The following is a 21362-nucleotide window of genomic DNA, read 5'->3' as shown; positions in this document are numbered from 1 at the left end:
AGCCCTCAGCGTGTCAGCTCTTTTCCTCTCAGTCCCGAGGAAAGAAATTACAGAAAAGGATAAAAAGTGTCCACATTTGGCCATCTGGTCTGGGTGTCCTTGAAGGAGCAGTTCTCATAAAACATGCATCACCTGGGGGAGGAGGAGGTGGATGGCTTTCTGTACCTTCTCTTCCAGGCCGCTGCCACACATTCTTTAGACCAATTGTTGTTATCGTTTTTAGGAATTGTATGCAAGACAGGATCTTGTTCTTTTTCAATCACATTTTGCTTCTTCAAAACATGCAATGCAGCGAAAAGGAGTACAGGATTTGTGGACAGTTGGACCTGCCCTGGAACCTCAGTCGGGCTGCCTTCCTTCTCTGCAGCCTTGTGAAAACCTCTTGACTACCTTTGAGCTTTACTTTCTCATCCGCACAAAGAGGATACCAGTACTTACCGTGGACATTGGATATGAAAGCCCTTTTCCTCTTGCCTGCCACATATGGGCTCTCAGTAAGTTATAGCTTAAGAAATAAAACTTACTATGAACAAGCAAATTGATTTATAATAAGAGTAGTCTTCTGGGAAAAATGATGTAAATGAAAACCCAGTGTAAACCCTTACTGTCCTCTTACCACCTTCTAGCAATTTCTAGCAAAATGCAGAGTTGCCAAGCTTTCCCAAGTCAAAACAAACCACAGATCCATTATTGAAGCATTTCTAACAAAGGTGAGTGCCGATGTTGGCTCACTTTATGATAGGAAATAGCTGGTTGCATACCTCAGAGTTCAAAAGGCTAAAAAAGACCAGGTTTTGCTTTAGAAAAGTTTCTTCTTTACTTAGTAACACGTTTCCCTTTGATTTTCACAGTAGGCTGTTCTGTGTGGGAATGTTGGAGAGGAAACCTCAATGCTGAGAAATTCAGGCTGGGAGTCTGGGCGGCCGATTGAGATTTGTATCACAGGAAGCAAACTGAAACAATAGCTTTATGATATTAGCTTCCACGCTGGGCCGAGAACAGAACACACTCTGACGGGAACATCAGTGGAAATACCACTTGATTGTCTTAAATCCTCTTTCAAGAGGAGCTCCGCAAACTGTAACCAGATGAGGTTCACTCCTGCATTCAGAGAGCCTTAAACAGTGGTAGCTATGCAGAGCTGGCTTTTCACTATAAAATTGATTTTTGGCTTCCCCCATACTCATAGGAGGTAAAATCAAATTCATTTTACATGAGAGCTAGAGGTCAGTGTGCAGCAAGCTTTCTAAGACAAATGTCAGGTTTATTATTAATTCACTGGCATTTGCTTAGTGAAGACATCAGTCTTAACAAGAGATTATGATTTCCTCGTCTCTAGACTACTAAGGGAAAGACATTAAAATGTGGGACAAGTGATTTTAGTTTTTTGCCGTGACCTTTTCATGCAGGAGAGAGTGAGACCAGAGGGAAAATTGTGGAGGCAGATATGGTTTCTGGTGCCCTCTTAGGTCCCCCCGTTCGGACTTCTTTTCCCAGGCTTTCACCTCTACTTTTTTGTTTTTTTCCTGTCTCACCCCCTTGCCCCACTCACCTTCCAAACCAAGGCCTTTTTCTGTCCTGTTTGGTGAAGAGCTGAGAGGCTGATTCATGCCAGAATGTTAATGGCTGAGAGCAGCTAATCGTACAATCTCTTCTAGAGATGCTTTGTTCAGATCATTCCCTTAACTTAAACCAAAAAACTCTGGTCAGTCAGCAGGTATGTACTGACCCCAGCCCAGCACAACATCTTATGAAGGGTAACACAGAGAAGTGAGATAGGATAGTAAGTTATGCACAGAATAAAGGAATGAATTTCTAATGGTGGACTTTCAAAGCCCTTTGGGAGGCCTGCAAGGTCAGATAAAACACAGTGCCTTCTGCCAAAGATGTGAGGGTAGTCCAAGCCTACTACCAGGCAATGGTGGAGTTTAAAGGTGGGGCTAATGACCCAGTAAGTGATTCAAAAATAGTTTCCTCGGGCTTCCCTGGTGGCGCAGTGGTTGAGAGTCCGCCTGCCGATGCAGGGGACACAGGTTCGTGCCCCGGTCCGGGAAGATCCCACATGCTGCGGAGCGGCTGGGCCTGTGAGCCATGGCCGCTGAGCCTGCGCGTCCGGAGCCTGTGCTCCGCAGCGGGAGGGGGCACAGCAGTGAGAGGCCCGCGTACCGCAAAAAAAAAAAAAAAAAAAAAGTAGTTTCCTCATGGCTTCACTGGGTCTGCTTTTGCAGTCAGCACACCCAGGGCTGGGTGTAGTTGTGGGTCTGTGGGCCGGAGGGAAGAATTGGTGTAAAAGGAAAGCCCTTTCGTTGATAACTACCCGGTGACACATCTGCACAGCACATCTGCACCAGGAGGATCACATCAGGGTGGTTTGAAGACCAGTCAAAACACTCCTGGGACTTCCCAGACTAGGAACAGAGGTAAAATAACCCTGGTGGAATAAAAATGCACCCTGACCAGCAGCCCTGGGACGATCTGGTCCCAGAGGCCCGGTCAGGAGCGTTTGCCCTGCCACCTGCCCGCTCGCCCCAGACGCCCAGCTCCTGCTGCCCCTCGGGTCCCGTCCCCCCTCCACCCCCCGCGTGGTGCTGCCTGAAGGAAATGCGCGGTGCTCCGGAAAAAGTGCTCCGAAACCTCAGCCCGCGCATATCCTGGCTGTGGGGAGTCATCAAAGCCTGTTTACCGGGGCTATTTTTAGCATTAAAGAACCGTGTTGTGCTCCTGGGCCCAGCATGCTGCATCTCTGCGGAGGGCCTCTGATCTGCATGAGCCACCTCTCTGCTTTGGGGTCAGACCCTGAAGGGCCCTGGGAAGCAAGTAACTGAGACCTGGAGCCCGAGGCAATTTAAGGACCCTGCCGAGGGTTTGTGGAGCGCCTACCGTGGGTTCCTCTTTATTCGGCACCGGCGGTCTCTTCTGGATTGTTGCGCAGCCTTACGGCGGTTCATCTTTCTCGTCCCCACCAGTCTGTGGATTCCTTGAGGGAAAGGATGCTCTTACACCCGACTTTCCCCAGGACAGGCCTGAGCATCTAGTAAGCGTCACTTGTTGACAGATGACCTGACTGCTTCGTGCCCAGCATGGGGCAGACGTGTAGCAGGAGCGCAATAACTGCGTAGTGAATGAGGGAATTTTCTATGTGCTTAGCACTGAGTCAGAGATTAATGATCCCATCAGAAGATGTGATGCTCCCGAGAAAGAGCAGAGGAGAAGGCAGAGCCGTCTTCAGCCGGATGATGTACCTGAGCCTCCGGCCCCTCGGGTGAAGGGCTGCATCCGGCCCCGCAGTTTCCACCCTCAGCTCCAAGCTGACAGCACGCTGGCCAGGTTCCTTCCGAAGCCCCCAGGAGTATAGGCAGGTGCTGCGGCAGCAAAGCCTCCCACAGACGAAAGAGGCCTTGCTGTCCCAGGGTTCCTGGGGGCCGGCCTGCTGGCTTCCTGGCCCCCCAGCCTTGGTGGCTTCAGTTCCAAGATGTTCTGTTTCCATTCGTGGGCCCTGTGCACCCCTCTCCCTCCCTCCTGGAGGCCAGCTGGCCAGCTGCTACAGCCAATTTCGCCACCTCCTGGAAGCAAGTGTACTGGGCACGGATGGAAACCAGTTTGACTGTGTCGGAACTGTTAAAAAACAGGAAATTTTAAGCAGAACTATTTCCTCTGGGCCTAGTTAACCCAAATAGGGTTGTCTTGGGATTACTCCAGATTTTGAAGTCAGTGTTGCCACTGAGATCAAAGACATTGAAGAGAAGAAAATCTCAATAGGCCAGAAATCACAGGGCTGGCCTCTGCTGTCTGGAGAAGGTGCTCACCTCTCTGGTGTGATTTTTAACAGTGCTGAAAACCTCTCCTCACCCATCCCCCAAATAGGTCACCACCTGCCAAACTTGGTTTTCCCGGCATTAGGGTTGCTCGTAGGACCTTGAGTTAAGGCAGTGATTCTCCACCTGTGGTCTTAGGGCCACCAGCATCCACATCACATGAGAACTTGTTAGAAAAGCACATTCTCAGCCCCCAGCCTGAGACCTACCAACTCAGGAACTCTGGGCAGGGGGCACATCCAGGGTGGCTCCATGACTCTGTGTGACCTGTGCGGTCCCGCACAGAAGGGCCCTGGGCATGGTTTAATGTTTCAACAAGAGGCCCCACATTCTTACTTTGCCCTGGGCTTGGAAATCCTTGTTTTAGCAAGTTTTCTTGGTGGTTCCGGTGCACGCTCCAATTTGAAAGCACTGAGTCAAGTCATGGTCTCTCCTGCAGCCCTTGTTTAAATATAGGTGTTAACCCAGAGCACGAACGTTGGCCAAGGCACCACCCACACCTGGAACTTTGGTTCACTATCATCAGTTCAGTTAACCAGTTAGATGGCAGGCGCTCGAAGCAGGGATCAAGTGTGGGTATGTGTGTGGTAAAAAGGCCATTCCCAGACAGTCTCCCCTCCCATAGGCTAGCCACCTGAATCAGGTTATGAAGAGGAAAGAATGTCCCTCATTCCATTCTACCATTTTAGCAAAACAGGGAAGTCACTAGGCTAGTACTCACTCTGTATGGCCCAACTCTTGGCTCTAAAGGCTCGCCTGTCCCTGGGCAGCGTGAGTGACCTCGGCACATTCACCGACCCTGTGTCCTGAAGGTGGATGGTCCACAGTGGTGCCACTGGGGCCCCTTGGTAGGAACATCTTCTAATTTGGATTTGTTCTTCTTGAGAAATAACAGCATATGGCCCAGAGCTTAAATTTAGGAGCTCAAGGGAAAAGAGAAAAGAGAACCAAATAAATCCAGTGCCCTTCCAGAAAGGCCCTTGAACCTCATTTCACAGCATCCATGTGTCCCTTGCCACGTGGCCCATAAATGCATTGCATTTTACATTCCCTAGAGCAGTCTCAGCTTGAAAGACTCCTTTTTTTTAGTTAAGCGAATGTTAACGTTTGTAAGTGACAAATTATTCTCTCATCCTCTTGTTCTGTAAATTAAGGGAGGCATACTGGGCTTGATGTTTGTACTGGATGAATACAAATTTTTATAAGTGAATGTATATTTGGAGTTAAATAATGAGCTAGGAGAAGCAGGGCTGAAATAAAGTCTGTGGTCTGAGCCATAACAGCCAAGGGTCTGGGGCCTGAGAGCTGTATTTGCTGGGACAAGAGCTGAGTCTGCCTTTTGCACACAGCAGAGGTATACTTCATAGGCCAGGGTTCCTCAAAGCGCTTGGCTGGGGAGTGGACGCCTTCCCAGGTTGCCCCTAGCAACCACCTCTGCAGCCTGCCACCAGCACAGCAGCAGCCGCTGCCTCACGTGGCTTCACACCTCTGGTCCTCACTCCAAACCGCCTTGCACGCCACTGCCAGATGAATCTCCCCAAAGCCGTGGTCTGAGATGCCACTGCTCCAGGCCACTGGACCCACGTCGTGAGGCCAGTCGATAAGTCTGGGAAATGGACCCTCCTCTCCAGCCAGGTGGACCTGTTCTCCGTCCCTGGAGGGAGGTTTCTCCAGGCTCTGCCACCTCCATGCTTTCCAGCGTCGGCCCAACCCACTAGGCCCAGAAAGCCCTCCTTTCATTTCACAGAGTGAGATCCCTGTTTTTCACGCGTGTCTTCAAATGCCCTTCTTTAAACAGTTGTCTCTGACCATCCCAAAGCGACCCCCTCTTCCTATGAACCCTTCAGCACTTACTGTCTGTATGCCTCTTGGGTGCCCAATTCTGTCAACCTGAAGTTTTTACTTAATTTGTGTCTCTGTGTGCCACGCAGCCCCCGTCCAGGTTTTGAGCAATCTGAAGGTGGTGACAGTGTCATAGAGGGGCAGAAGGGAGAGAGAATCATGATAGTTGGTACGTTTTAGGCATTTTACATACGTATTTAATCCTTACAACTCAAAGAGATGGGAATTATTATCTCTATTTAGCTGATGAGGAGACTAATATTCAAAAAGGTTGTTACTTATGCAGAGTCGTAATAGCCTAACGGGAGGAACAGTCCAAAGCCTATGAGTGGTTACGAGTGTGGCTTCTGTATTCAGCTGCCTGAGTCCACTAGCCACAACCTCTATAACCTTGGGCAGATGACTTAACCTCTCCAGGCCTCATCTGTAAGATGAGACAAAAAAATAGTACTTGCCCCACAGGTGTCTTGAAGATTATATAGCATGCTCAGTGCAGTACCTGATGTGCTGTCCTTGTTCAACATCCATTAGGGAAAATTATTGGGCTGACTACTCCTGTAACTGCCTTTGCCTCTGTGACCACGACTGCTGCCACTGCCACTGGTACCACAAGTATGCGGCCACAACAGCCGTACTGCCCGCAAAGCTCCTGTCAGGGTGTCCTCTGTGCAGTGGGTTCATCAGATGCCTGCTGCTTGAGCCTGTGGTGGACACTTGGATGGTGGGCAGTGTGCGTTTCCAGAAAAATCCACGTACTGCCTTTGAGCCATCCCTGGCAGACATCCATCCGTGCCAGTCACATCTGCTTTAACACATTGATGCAAGCCGTCCAACCCTGTCTCTTTCCAGTTTGCTCTGAAAGTGAGCCTGAAGCTGAGGCGGACCAGAAGATGGACAACTTGTACCTGAAAGCCTTGGAGGGCTTCATTGCCGTCGTGACCCAAGATGGCGACATGATCTTTCTGTCAGAAAACATCAGCAAGTTCATGGGACTCACACAGGTGACACCCTCCTCTGGCTCTTTCAGAAAGGGAGGGAAAGCGTTTCCACTTGGGGGTAGAAATTAGCGGAAGGTTCTGATCACCTCCCTCCTGACCTGTCCTTGCATATGCCCACCCTGCTTCTCTCTGACTTCAAGCCTCAAACCTCAGGAACACACTGAGAACCCCTGGCATTGGGCTTAGCATTGCTGATGGCCACTCTGGTGGACAGCTCTGCCGACTGGATTAACAGAACCACCCTTGTGAACCACATCCATCGTGAAGTCTGTTACACTGGTGTGTCTGTGGACCTGTGGAGTGGAACTTGAGAAGACCTGATTTAGCCTCGTCCCTCTCTCCAAGTGTGAAAAGGGGGCCCAGCTTCCTCTTGGAGACTTCTTCTTCAGTGTTAGGAATAATGAAGCCCAACCTTGTTTTGAAACAGGTGGAGCTAACAGGGCACAGTATCTTTGACTTCACTCATCCCTGTGACCACGAGGAGATCCGTGAGAACCTGAGTCTCAAAAATGGTAACGTATTCTTCATTGCGTTTTTTTCTTTTCACACCACCTGGGAGGGGATCTGCCTTACCTTTGTCTGCAAATGTAGGACGGTTGGAACATGGCCATCATGATCTAAAAACACTGACATCCATAAAAAACCCAGCAGAGCCTAGGAGATGAGATCGAGGACCCTGGAAGGACCTAGTACTCAGAAGGATCTCCTGCTGGCTCTTCCTGGGGCCTGATGTCACACTCCTAGGGCACTCCTTCAGGTTAGGACACTGTCTCCAGAAGGTTTCATCACCTGAGCATCCAGCATCTCTGCCAAATGACACCACCCAAACCAATCAGCTCATCTGTGCCAAAACGTTCATGGGAACCATTGTGGTTGTCCCTAGGACAGTTGTGTAACAGACTGCCCCAAACATAGTGGCTTAAACAGTACTTTTATTAGCTCTCATGATTCTGCGGGTTCTGTGGGTGGTTCTTTTGCTCCATGTGATATCAGGAGGCTGGACTTGGTGGGATGACCAGAGGGTTCACCCACACCCCTGGGACCTTGTGGCCGGTAGCTGGAGGCTGGGGCTCAGCTGGGATGTGGGCACGGCTGGACCTCCCTCTCACTCTGTGAGGTATCGGAGCCTGTCCCTCTCCACGTGGGGTCTCCAGGGTAGCCAGACTTCTTACACGGCAGCTCAGGGCTCCCCCAAAGTGCAAAAGTAGAAGCTGCCAGGCTCTCCGAAGGCTTAGTCCTGAAACTGGTACAGCACCACTCTGCCCCATCCTGCTGTTAGAGTGAGTTACAGACCAGCCCCATTCACTGTGGGAGGGAACTACAGGAGGCCCTGAATACTAGGAGATGTGGCTCATTGGGGCCACCTTTAGAGACTAGCTACCCTGGGAGCCAAGGAAGGAATCTGGCCTCCTGGTGATAAGAAATGGGACAGGTAGTTTTTGATGGAGAAGAGATTTATAAGGTCTCGTGCACTGCACCCTCCCTGTGGGGCCTCCAGCAGATGCCAGTGGATTGAAGGGCCTATACAAGCAGAAGGCGCTTTGCAGTGACAATCAGAGCCTGCCGCTTCATCTCTTGTAACGGGGGACAGTCAAGCAAAAGCACAGATGGGCATATTGTCAAGTGGACTGAAGCTTTGAGAAGAAGGGGACTTAATGGCTTTCAAAGTCCCTTCTGAACCTGAGAGTCGATCTCTGCCCTGGGCAGATTGTACCCAAGTCTAGACATCCCCTTTCTGTCTCTCACCTGTCACTGCCATGGAGTGTGTGCTTGTCCAACCTGAACGACAGAGGCAGTGCTATCAAGCCTGCAAGGTTTTGCTCTTATTACCACACATGCTGCAAAAGCAGACACTTCATTGGCCCACTTCTACCCTTGTTACAGACCGAGCCTGCAAAGCGCAGGATTACCACCACCTCTACCCACCCCACCACGGCCTCCCCGCCCAGCGCCTCTGCTCTCCCTCCCGAAGGCCACCTGGCTCCGGGCGTACACAGGCTGGGGAGCACTGTGGGCTGTTCACTGTCTTCTCTGTGCCGCTGAGAAACTCTTGTTCGGTTCTGTGAGGGAGGAGCTGCCAGAGCTTCTGAATCCCTTTCTAAAACAGGTGCTGGAAGCCCAAGAAACCCAAGTCTCTTAATTTCTCTTCTCTGCTCTGGAAACCCTTGGGCCCTTGGGTTCTCAGTCTTAGGTCAACTTCTGACCCTAGTCTCAATCTGATCATGTGATCTGAACCGAGTCACTTCATTGCTCTGTTTCTGGGAGTCTTTCTTTTCAAAGTGACAGTATTGGACCAGGCAAAGTCTAGGACCTTCCAGCTCCCAGGTGCCATGATTCAGCAGGACTCTACTCCATTGATCCGAGTGGAACTTTAGATCTCTTGGTCTCTGTGTTGAGGACTTGGGATCCAAATCAGTGAATCAGCAAAGCCTTTGAAGGTGCCGACCTGAACGATCTGTAAGCACAGGGTTAGTGCGAGCACCCAGGGAAAGATAAGGCTGTGAGGCTGGTGTGGAAGGCTTTGAAGGCCAGGAATTGGGCCTCGATCCTCTTCCTTGTAGACAGAGGGGAGCTGGTGGAAGTTTGGGGCAGAAGTGGAGTAATCTGGTTGGAGCTGTGTTTAGAAAGATTAACCAAATGGCAGAATGGGGAAGACTCAGAAGTTAACAGGTCAGGAGGCCACAGCCCTAACCCATGTCACAGCCACAAATGAGTCCTTCCAGCCCACTTCCCAGCACCTGAGCTGGTGCTCGTGCTGCGTCCAGGCCCCAAGATACAGGAATGTCTCATGATGTGCAAACCCCACTCGTGGGAATTAGAATTGTAGGAAGAGACATAATTGAGTATGGGAGAGATGGTTTTATAATCATGAATGAGGAATATTCTCTCTTTAAAAAAAAAAAAGATGCACCATCTGGTCTATTACTTAGTGGGCTCTCCTAGGGATGTTGAAGATGAATTCAAAGGTGCCACAATTCATTCAACACACAGTGATTTGGGGCTGTGTCACCCAAATAAGTCACAGCCCCCTGGGGGTTCAGGTTCAGAAGCTGGTGGCCATGCCAGAGGGAGGGGAGTGATTATTTGAAACAAGGCTCTGGTCTGTTCTGAGATGCTGGGCAGGGGGCAGGAGTGTACCTTGGAAGGTCCAGGATGGCAGAATTTAGATGTGGACAGGGGGGCTCAGCTGGTGCTTACTGCATTCATCACTTTTTTTTTTTTTTTAAACAAAAAGTGGGAGAGGTTCTGAAGGGCAGGCTATTTGGAGACTATAAGGAAGGAAGCGATCTTGTTTGTCTTGGTGATTTATTTAATTCTGGCTGAGAAAGGATATGATCTGTGTTGAGTTAATCCTCAAGGTGAACTTGCTCCCCACAGGAGATTAGGACGAGCAGTCTCTCTTGAACCTTGACCTATGTCACTTTAGGGAGAAAGCAAATGGTGCAGGACCCTGAATGCAGCCATTGCAGGGTGAAACTAGGGCACTGGAGGGACAGGAATGAAGAAAAGACAGGGGTGTCTAAGGGACATGTCCAACCCGAGAGGCTTATCCCCGTGGAGTAATTGTGGCCTCGCCCAGACCGTCCCTTGGAATTCCGTCTCTGGAACCTGGACCTGCCCCTGGAGACGTTTGCTGAGATAACGGCAGATGATCTCTCATCGCCTGGCCGCCCTGGAGTGCGAGGTGCAGTGGGAGATAACACGCTGGAACAGCCCCGACCCTTCAGCAGTGGGAGACAGGCTGGAGATGAGCGAGCCTTGGTCCACAGCCAGGGTGGCACGGAGCATTCAGGGCAGGCTGCGCGTGCTCAGAGAGCCGCTCCTCGGGGAACACACACACACACACACACACACACGTGTTGCCCTGAAAAACTGCCCCCCCCTCTGAATACAAACAGGAAACTTCAGCTGGCTCCCCTCCCCTTCTCTATCCAGGCTCTGGTTTTGGGAAGAAAAGCAAAGACATGTCCACAGAGCGGGACTTCTTCATGAGGATGAAGTGCACAGTCACCAACAGAGGCCGCACCGTCAACCTCAAGTCAGCCACCTGGAAGGTAGGACGTCAGGCCTGGGTTGGAGTACCGAGTGCGCCCCCCCCCCCCGCCCCCGCCCCTGGCTCTCGGCTCCACGTCTGACCCTCCGCGGCTGGTCTCCAGGTCCTGCACTGCACGGGCCAGGTGAAGGTCTACAACAACTGCCCCCCTCACAGCAGTCTCTGCGGCTGCAAGGAGCCGCTGCTGTCCTGCCTCATCATCATGTGTGAGCCCATCCAGCACCCGTCCCACATGGACATCCCCCTGGACAGCAAGACCTTCCTGAGCCGCCACAGCATGGACATGAAGTTCACCTACTGTGACGACAGGTGGGGCCCGGCAGAGTGCGCGCGCGCGCGCGTGTGTGTGTGCGCGTGTGTGTGCGCGCCTGTGGTCAGGGTGTGGGTCTGCGGCATTAATGTTGTATTGCTGGGTGCAGGTCACTGTTTCATCCCATCAGTGCCACCAAGGGGTTCCTCATACCGTATTGGACTGTCCCCTGTTGTCACAGCAGAGCTGATCTGGGGTGCCACTGCTGTCATGGTGGATCGCGGTGGCGTGTACATATGCCTCCACATATGTGTCAGGCTCCTAGGAAATCTGCAGGCCACTCTCCCTCCCCAGGAGACGAGGGTCTGGAGATCTCCATTAGCAGCCCCACTTCAGAGGCCAGCTGGGAGATTTGGTTTCTGTCCTGGAAGCTGCCCTACGGCCGCGTGGCTCCTGTGTGTTCTTCTCAATGAATGAGCTCTTTCCTCGGCCTTTGCGCCTCCTGTGTCACCTCCATTCCAGCCACTGTCCAGTCCACTTTGGAAGGCTTTTCAAGGAAGGGAACTAAGCCAGACCCTAACCCCCAAAGCCAGGCCTAACTGGAGATTCTCTTATGAGAGAACGCAGTGGTTAAGAGCCTTGATTCAGTGAGACGGCCTAAGTTCCAATCCAATAGGAAGTGTTGGGTGTTAGCTGTGGTCCTCACCCTAAATTGCTTCTTTATTAGAGTAGTTGAAAGAGCACCTAAGACTGCACATGTAATCCATGTCACTCTAGTTTCAGCTTGAGGAGAGGCTCGAAACAGGTGGGGAAGAGGCTTGGGTTGTTGTGGAAGGGGCGGGAGGGACAGCTCTGACTCCCCCCTGCCTGTCCTCTGCCCTCCCCTCTGTGCCTGGGCATTGGGAACATGGGCGGATTGGGAGGTGGAAGGAGGAAGACAGGGAAGGATAGATGCCGTGGACAGTGGCTGCCATCAGAGAGGGAAGGACAGGCCAGGAGCAGGGGCTGGGCCGGGCAGGCCTGGCTCGAGGAGCTGCCACTGCAGTCTGCTGACTAATGCATGACCAGAGGTGGCCTTCAGGGATCTCGCCACCTGACCCCAGATATCAGCAGTGTCCAGAGTCACCACGTTTGTCCAGAGTCATAGTTTTTGTGGCAGCTTTTTGCTGCTCCAGCCTCTCCCCTCTCCCCTTCTAGGGTTTCTCCAGAAACCCTGAGATCTCAGCTTCCCCTTCTCTATAATGCAGATGAGAATACTGCCTGCACCTGTTTCACAGGATCAGTGTACGATGAGATGATGGCTATGGAAGCGCTTTGAAAACCACAAACCACATAACTGATGGGAGGCTTTCTGTTCCTGCTGATGTCTTGCTCCCTGTTTTTGCCCTCCCCCAAAGCTAGTCTCCCCACTAAACTCAAGGGGCCAAGACCACTTCTGGAGGCATGTAGAGGCTGGGGGCCTGGAAGAAGGAGAGACCACCAGCAGGAAACTGCCTCACCTTCCCAGCCAGCAGGAAGCAAAGGCCCCAGGACAGAGCTCCTGCTCAGCGGCCCCCACGCCTGCCCACCTTTCTCTCTTCTGCTGCATGTCCCATGGGTGTCTGGATTTCTTCATGGCTGCGGCCCTACTTTCCAGGCTCAGCTGAGTTTCTCTCCCCTGATTCTAGACTGACCTGGTGTTGGCTGGTGCCACTCCAGGTTTAAGAACTTTTGTAAAAGTGTCCTTGAGTCACCCCTGTCCCCATAGTGCTGGATTCAAGGCTCTTGGAGGTAGTGCGTAGTTCCCGATGTAGAAGGAAGCGCTCTAACCTCATAGGGAGAATATGTCACGTGTGAAGACTTGTGTCCTGAAACTTTGACACAGTCAGCGTTTATCATGACTGTTCCTATTGTCATTATTGTGATACAAGGATAATTAGAGAGAGAGATTATTCCAAAGGCAGGCACCTGAGAAATCCACGCTGTGTGTAAGGTTCTTTCTCAGAGGTAGTCTTTGTATTCCAAGAACCATCCTGGGCAGAAGATACAGTTTTGTAATGTGCATCCCTCTCCGTAACCTTCTGAGACAAGAGAAATCCTGCTGCGTAGCCCGCGTGTCTCCAGCTTCGAGCTGGGGTGGTGTGGGGTGGTGGGGTGGGGTGGGGTGGTGCGGTGCTCCGCATGCCTTAGCCTTAGAGCGGCTGGAGCAGTGCAGACAGTGAAAGCTGCGTGTGAAGCACAGCCCTCATGTGACCCCAGAAGCACTGGGAACACCCTACTGTCCTAGGAAATAACTCCTCATCCCTAGATAACAGAAAAGAAGGATTTTTTTCTTTTTAAAACTTAAGACTTTGATCCTTGTTAATGTGAAGGGAAAAAAATCCTCTGGAAAGGGTAATTTGAAGTTATCCCTCATTCATCATCTTGTTTTGAATGAATTTCAGGTCGTTTCTTGAAAGCATCTAACCTTTGGGTAAAAGGAAGAGGGGACAATAACATGAGCAATTGGGTGCCTAAGAGTGGAGAAGGACCTCTTCCCAGAAAGGGGAGGGCCCTGCACTGACTTCTTAGTTTGGTTCAGGGCTGGTAGGCAGAGTCGATCCTGGCTCGACGGAACCTGTGATTTAGGGCTTTGTGACTCAGGGTGTGGAGGGTGATATTGCTTATAAGGTTTGCTAGACACAGTGCACTTTGAGCAGAATCTTGCCTTTCAAGAAACCTAATTACATGGCCCAAACTCTGAATCCAGAGGTGCTGGAAAGGTGGATGCAGAGGCATGTAAAGACACAGAATGCTGTGCCACACAGAAGCTGTGTTTAACGGATTAGCAGATTAGCTAACAAGGGCACAGACACGGCTTAGACAGTTTATAAAGTGACTATTTTAAGTCCTTAATGCCTATGTGTTATTTCTCAATTGCCCTGATGAAGACCTAGGATTTTTTGGTTTTGGTAGCTTGTCTTGTTTACACTTTTTTTATTGGGATGGGGAAGGATATACACATATTCATACTCTCTCACTCTCTCTCTCTCTCACACACACACACACCCCTCTTCCAAGATCAATGCTTCAAAAACCAACACTTACATATCATAGCGGGGTGGGGTGGGGGGCATTGCATTTTAATCAGGGAATTCACTAGATTTAATGACATCTGGCACACATGAGGGGCTGCGATTTCCCATAAAGGGGATTATTTTCCCAATGGGAAAGTTAGGAAGAATCTGATGAAAATGTACGGCAAGTAGAACCCACAAAATCACTTTTGAGGCTGTTTGGTACTTTTTCTTAGAGGTATTGAGACCATAGACATAAACACAAAAAAAGAGAAGGATCGTGGAGAAAAAGGGGAGAACCGAGAGGAAACGGGGGAGCGACAAATAAAATAGAAAAGAGTAATCTTGTGTGTAAGTCTCAGGTTTCCCAAATCAACTGAACCTGAAACAAGTTATTCTGAAACATCTGAAGTTGAATGAAGGAATGCAGATGATTCAAAATGCATTCATCCTGCTTCTCTTAACAAAGGGTCAGAGGACCACGTCAAGTCCTGTATTAATGATCTGAAACAGCAAATATTGTTAGAAGTGGATTCTGTAACAATTTTTATGTCAGTCACACTTATGTGTATATACAGTCAATTGCTCTAGATAGGGGGAGTAAAGTTGAGTAGCAGGTTTAAAGAAGAGTATCCTGATTATCAGTGTAGTGGATGATCTCGTCTCCATTTACGATTCAAATAGAGGTGTTATACTGTGTCTCCTAAAATGAGCAGGCAATTAATGAACTGTGATTTATTGAGCATCTGCTATATATCTAACTCAGTGCCAGAGACTAATTATATCAAAGAAGAAAAGAGATGATTCCTGATCTCCAAGAGTTTGAGACATGAGCAACTTAATGAACCATTCACCCAAAAGGAAGACAAAAATTGTTCTCAAGCAGTTTAACTTTAAAATGGGGGTGGTTCTGGGGCTTCTCTGGTGGCACAGTGGTTAAGAACCGGCCTACCAATGCAGGGGACACAGGCTCAATCCCTGGTCCAGGAAGATCCCACATGCTACAGAGCAACCAAGCCCGTGTGCCGCAACTACTGAGCCTGCGCTCTAGAGCCTGCGAGCCACAACTACTGAGTCTGCACTGCAACTACTGAGCCCATGTGCCTCAACTACTGAAGCCTGCGCGCTCTAGGGCCCGTGTGCTGCAACTACTGAGCCCGCATGCTGCAACAACTGAAGCCTGTGTGCCTAGAGCCCATGCTCTGCAACAAGAGAAGCCACCGCAATGAGAAGCCCGCGCACCACAACAAAGAGTAGCCCCCACTCATCGCAAATAGAGAAAGCCCACACGCAGCAACGAAGACCCAATGCAGCCAAAAAATAAATAAAAATTAAAATTAAAAAAAATAAAATGGAGTGGTTCTTAAATTCACGTGGAGGCGCCATCTAGTGGAGAAAGAGAATAACTGAAAGAAGTCAAGCCATCAAGGAGAGTGGGGCAAATCTATAATGCATATAATCCCACTGTGATTTCGTGTGTTTTATGAGTCTTCCTGTATGTTAGAAATAAATTATAAAAGCAAATTATGTGGATGAGAGAAGTATCACTGGGGGAAAAGTTATAACAGGAAAATTTTCAAATTAACAAAGAGGGTCCTGTAATTTTCCCAGATAAAGAATTTGAGGGCAACCCTGTTTTGTCATTGGGTTAAGGCAGTGTAGGATGTAATAATTTCAGGAGTTACAGTTCGATAAGATGCCTGCATTTCAAATTCTGTGGATCAAATCTGTGATGAATTCTTTTTATACAAAGAAGTTGGTAATCGTGATGATGACAAAAGGGAGGAGATAGTTGAGGACTGTAAAGAGGCTGTCAATAAAGTTATAGAGAGCCATGAGTTGTAAAACACACGCGCATCAAAACACCTGAAAAGCAATAGTGTTAAAGTCTGAGAAGAAAACAGACTGACTTCGGGCAAACTAATAGTAAAAGATTATATACTTTCATTGTGTACTGAGATACATTTAACAAATTATTTTACTTTTTTTTTAGAGGATAGGTGGCATCTTTAATTCCAAGTGATCTTTCAGACTGTGATACATTACATGTCATTTTTAGTTTCGTATTTAGTGTATTCTAAATATTTTTGCAGACATGCACAGTAGTCTTTCTTTACCTATCTTATGTAAGATGGTATAGTATATTTCTTTAAATCCCTGAGCTAGAAGAAACTTTAAATGCTCTCCTTGTGCATCTGTGTCTCCTCCAAACGACGATGTTCTGAAATCAGCCCTAAGAAAGTTTGAACATATTTATGAGAAATGCTTGTATATCGTCCTGTCTAATCTGCTTGAAATTCTCCTTGGAAGAAGCAGCTCTACAAATCCTTTTTGGAATTTATTTCAAAGTGTAATGGACCTCACAATTCAAAAATTATTCCCCTGCGCGATCTGCTTCTCTCCTGCTACAATTCAAGGCAAATTTCCCCTTCTTGCTTGTGGGTTTCAAGGTAATGAAAGGCAGCTGTGGCATTTGGTGGCACTCAGGGTCAGTCCAGGATTGAGCCAGGGCTACCCTCCTATGTATACTATGAATACACCCCAACTGTAACACATAACACTGATAGGGTGGAAATTCATTATCCATTAACTGTGGAGCTGATTGTATAGATATTCACTTAACTGTGTACTACTGGAGGAAAACACAAGGCAAAAGTATTGTTGTTTAAAGCCAAGAAAATCTGGATAGAAATATATTGAAACAAATGTCACTGAAATCTGTGTTAGTGAATAGTTTGGGTATTATTGGGGAAATGCAGTTTCAAAGCTAAAAGCACATACAGAAACCTAAATGAGGCGAGTCAAGTGTTGCCTAGGAGAGGGCATTGCCAGAAGGCCGGAAGGAAAGAAAACAGACCTTAATAAAAGGATGGTTTTATTAGCAAACGCGTTCTTTGGAAAACAAATAGGCGGTTAGGAAGTACTTTAAACTTTTATCCTCTCAAATAGTTTAAATGCTCTCTAACCTTCCACGATTCGTTGACTGAGTGAATCCTGTACTCGTAGGGAACAGGGGTAAAAACTGCAGCCAGACCTTGTCTGACTCCAGGCTTGGCGTGTGAAGTAGGGAGCTTGCTGCCTCGTCCCTCGTGGGTGGGCGCGTGATGGAGCCGGCTGAGGCCCGAGCTGCATTCCTTCTGCCCAGGAGGCCACGCGGCACTGACACGGCAGCCCAGCCGGAGAGCCCATTTCTCCCTAGCGCTCGCCACAGGTAGTCCATGTTGACAAGGGCCTCGCAACATTTTTAAGGGTAAAGAGCAATGGGCGAGCAGTAACTGTCATTTTACATTGTGAGGCAGACCTGACTCTGAAATCCAGGGCCCAGCTGTCTGACCCACACATTTCCTTGGGGCAACAGTAACTTCAGATTTTAACCTGAAAGTTCTCTAGTTTCTTTTTTTCTTTCTTCCTTCTGCCTCTGCCTCCTGGGGCTGCCTGTCAATGTCTACATTTCTCTCCTCACCTCATCCTTGATCTGGTTCTTTTCTACTTTATTATTAACCAGGGACCTCTGTGCTTCTCGTTTCTGAAGTCTGCTGAATTAAGTCCTTTCATATTTTCTTCCCCTTTACAAAGAGAACAGCACTACTGAGCTGACTTTTGAAATTTATGGGTGACCCCAAACTGATTTTTTTTTTTCTCCAGAGAGTCAGGGCCCCTTAATTAGAAAGAAAGAAAGAAAAAAAGTTCCCCTGCCCCTGGTGAAGAGAGCAGATGAAATGGTGTTATCACAGCCCAGCTCCCGAGGCTTCCCTGGGACAGAGGGAAGTGAGCAGGGAGGGCCCTTGTGTGCCGTGGAGGCCAACCCTATAAACAAACCGGGTTCGTTAGCCTCCCGGCTGGCGTCGGCACGCCTGCAGTTTGAGGGCAACGACCATTAGCTTTGAGTTGGGGTTTCCTGGTTTTGTGAAGTCTGACCAGTCGAATGTTCTTCAATTGTGTTTGGGGTATGTGTATTTCCCAGTTTTTATAGTCGTCTGTTGAAAGGCATGAAGGAGGAGACGTTAAATATTTATTTTAGTTGACAAGATAAATGAAGGCTGCTACTGGGAAGAGGGCTGGCAGTTCTGAAATCGAGGTTTGTTTGTCCACTTCCAAAACATGCCCATTGTGTGCCTCTGAATGGATGGCACGTTAATTAGATTAAGAAATATTTTATTTGAGGCTGATTGTAATAAACATTTACTCTGAGCATTTTAAAAGATTCTAATCTTGAAAGAAAGTGTAATCTCTTCATGGAGTAGAGTCAGATCTTTCCCAGAACCAGCCTCATTTTTGAGGGTCTCTAGGAAACTCTAGACCTAGTTCGGGAACAGAAGTAGCTTATCTGGCACATTGGTGAGCCTGTAAATGGCCAGCCCGTTGTCAGCACAGCCCACCGGTGCAATTCTGGTTCCCAGGCTAAGGCTGAAAGGCATGGGACCCATCAGAAAAGCTACGTGGGTGTAGGAAACGAAGGGCCAGCACTGTGCGGCCGTCTGCTTGTTCTCCCTGAATCTCCACCTTGGCTAAGGTGCCATGAATGCCAGCCCTGGAGGTAGGCCACTGAGGAACATGTCTGTTGCTGATGAGTTCAGAGACCTCTCTGCTTAGGGCCAAGTGAGGGGACAGATCCTCCTGGTCTGAGACCAACTGGCTGGTGCAGGTGAGCTGCTGGAATCTCACTGGAGAAATCTCCCCTGGGCTAAATCAACTGAGACCTAAGCTTCTCAGCTCTGTTGTGTTGCCCGTTGTTTGACAAAGGCTTTAACCCCCAAGTCTCACCTAGGCAGAGAATTTGCCTCTTCTCTGCCCACTTCAACACCAGACACACCTTACGGAATGGAGAAAGGATGGATTGAGCATCATGAGGGCTGCGCTGAAGGCTGTGTGTGTGCACCGTCATGCACTGAGACAGGTGACCATGCTCTAGGAAGAAAAGCGGGCCATTAGTGCCCAGGTTCCTTAGCAGTGCTGGGCTAGACAGGGCTCTGATTGTACCTTAGGCCCCCAAAGACTGTCAGGCCATTGGTCAGCTACTCTAGCATTTACTGAGCACCCGTGGTAGTGGAGGCCAAAGGAGAATGTGGTCCCTGAGCTCAGGGGTTGGCAGCCTAGGATGTGGAGAGAAGCATACATTACTCCTTGTGACGTTGTGTTTGCCTGTTAGGACTTGATGAGAAGGGGAAACCTGGAGAAAGCTCCAGGGACAAGGCGGGACCTTGAGCTGGCCCTGTCATCGTCAGGGCTCCGAGAAGAGAAGGCCTCAAGGCTCTGCGGCCAGCGTGGGTTTGCCAGGGGTGGGAACTGCGAGGAGAGGGGTCTACCGGGGAGGGGGGACCTGCCATGCTGCCGATCAGCTGCAAATCAGACTGCTTGGAAGATGGAGACAAGACCCTGGAGCCTTAGAAGTTAGGTGGAGTTTATTTACTCTGGACGTGGTTGGTCCTAGGTAAGCTGGAGGTGCTTACGTAGAGGGGTGACAGAATGGAAATAATATTTTAGGATGATTTCGTCTGACCTGTGCAAAACCCGTATGGAGCGGGAGAGAGGAGTAGAGACAGGAGACCAAGGAGCCACGGCTTCTGCTTTCCTCTCCACACTGTTCCTCTCCAGCGTGGACAGGTGACAGGGCTGTGCCCCCGGAGTCATGTATTCCAAAATAGAGCTTGTAATGATGAGGATATAGCATCACTTCTCGCTCGTGATAGGCTAAGTAAACAAGACAGTGAGCCTGTTAGAAAAAATGTGAGAGACCAAAGATGATGAGAAATAATGTTTAGGTATGACGTGGGAAAGAGCTAATCTGGTGGTTCTTGGGCAGGGCTTTGCTTATTTTAAAGGTTCCAGCACAGAGCAGAGGGTCCTCAGAGAGTTAAGTGATTCTTCACGTTCTCCACATTTGCCTTTTCTCTGCCCACTTCCCATCTAAGGCAGACACCCTACACGGAAGCCGCCTATTTATCGGAGTGTAACGAAGGGGCACATTTCTAGGACTATGATTCTGTATCTGTTCCTCTCGGCACCTCCTGCCCTCCCTCCTTTCCTTGCGATAGCAAGAACAAGTAGAACCCATGAAGGCAAACCTGATGTCTAGGAGGTATCTGAGGTCACCAGACAGGACCCGAGGGGAGAAGGTTTAAGCACAGACAGGGCTCTACCTGCCTGGGTCCCTCCTCAATCCATGGTTAACACACATGCAGAGGCCGCCTCCATGCTTTTCCCAACTCGGGACCACATAATTTTCACTTTTCATTTATATCGCCCTCTACTAGAATAATCTGGAATAGTCAGGATGTTCCCATTTTCGTTCTTGCTCTGTCTCCGGACACTTGTGTAGACATCAAGCAAACTGTCTACCCTCTCTGCATCTCTGCTCCCTTGTCTGCAAAACCTGTGGGTAGGGGGCAATGAGAGCCCCTTCCAGTGGTCACTGGAGCAAGGCACATGTGTCTATTTGGGGGTGGGAGGTAGGGAGCCCCTGAACAGGTGCTTTTCCTTCCTCCCCAGACACAATCCAGGAAGGGCAGGAAGAGTGGAGGTTCAGTAGACCCATAGTTGCAGGTTGACCACCATGTTTGTTGTTGTTTTTTGCTTGGATGAGGTACGACCGGGACGTTCGGAGTGTGTTTCATTGAATGTGTGCATCTGAATTACCTTCTACATAAAGGTCCTTGAGCCCCTGCTCATATTCATATGGTCTTGCTCTTCCCCCTTGCTTTTTAAAAAAAATTTAGAATCACAGAACTGGTTGGTTACCACCCTGAAGAGCTGCTTGGCCGCTCAGCCTACGAGTTCTACCATGCACTGGACTCAGAGAACATGACCAAAAGTCACCAGAACTGTAAGTACCAGGAGTGCCCTATATGTCTGTGGAATCTGGCCTTGAGTGGGGTGTGACTGGTGAGAAGGGAGAAGATCCAGTTGCTTCCTTCACAGAGCCATCATCTTGTGTGGCAGACAAGACTCATGCCCGCAGGATGGTTAGAGAACCAAGGCTGCCACCGTCCTGTGTGACATGCTCATGCAAATCAGGAAAAGGGCACTTTGGGTAGGGGACACACAAACACACCAAGGCGTACAGCCTGGAGAGTGGAAGGTGGGCTGAATCTCAGTCCCTACTTACCACCTCACTGAGCACACTTATGCAGTGAACAGTCTGCTTAACCTTATGCAACAGCCCCATAGAGTGTAATACAAGACAGCATGGAATCAACTTGGGTCATGCGCTATAGAAACACGTACATCCATTCAAAGAAGAGGGCTGAGAGAGTTCAGGAAGAGAGAAGACAGGGCGCTTGAGTTGGACCTTGAAGGATGGAGGAGCATTGGTCTAAACAGAGGTAGAGAGTGCATGATACCAACCTAATAGACGTGTTGAGGCGGGTC

At 49.3% G+C, this 21362-nt stretch overlaps 1 protein-coding gene across 1 annotated transcript in view; it reads left to right on the top strand.

Annotated features, from left to right (window-relative positions):
- The window catches only part of EPAS1 (endothelial PAS domain protein 1), an 89069-nt gene that overhangs the window by 52059 nt on the left and 15648 nt on the right, over window positions 1-21362 (top strand). Inside the window, exons 3-7 of the mRNA XM_027113201.1 lie at window positions 6507-6658; window positions 7083-7167; window positions 10592-10710; window positions 10813-11018; window positions 20711-20817. Coding sequence (XP_026969002.1) covers window positions 6507-6658; window positions 7083-7167; window positions 10592-10710; window positions 10813-11018; window positions 20711-20817 — 669 coding nt within the window. The remainder of the gene's footprint in view (window positions 1-6506; window positions 6659-7082; window positions 7168-10591; window positions 10711-10812; window positions 11019-20710; window positions 20818-21362) is intronic.

The sequence above is a fragment of the Aethalodelphis obliquidens genome, unplaced genomic scaffold, assembly GCF_003676395.1.
Source record: "Aethalodelphis obliquidens isolate GAN/ISIS:26980383/991018 unplaced genomic scaffold, ASM367639v1 scaffold12, whole genome shotgun sequence".
NCBI lineage: Eukaryota > Metazoa > Chordata > Mammalia > Artiodactyla > Delphinidae > Aethalodelphis > Aethalodelphis obliquidens.
The sequence above is the reverse complement of the archived record's forward strand: the minus strand, read 5'-3'. Positions and strand labels throughout refer to the sequence as shown.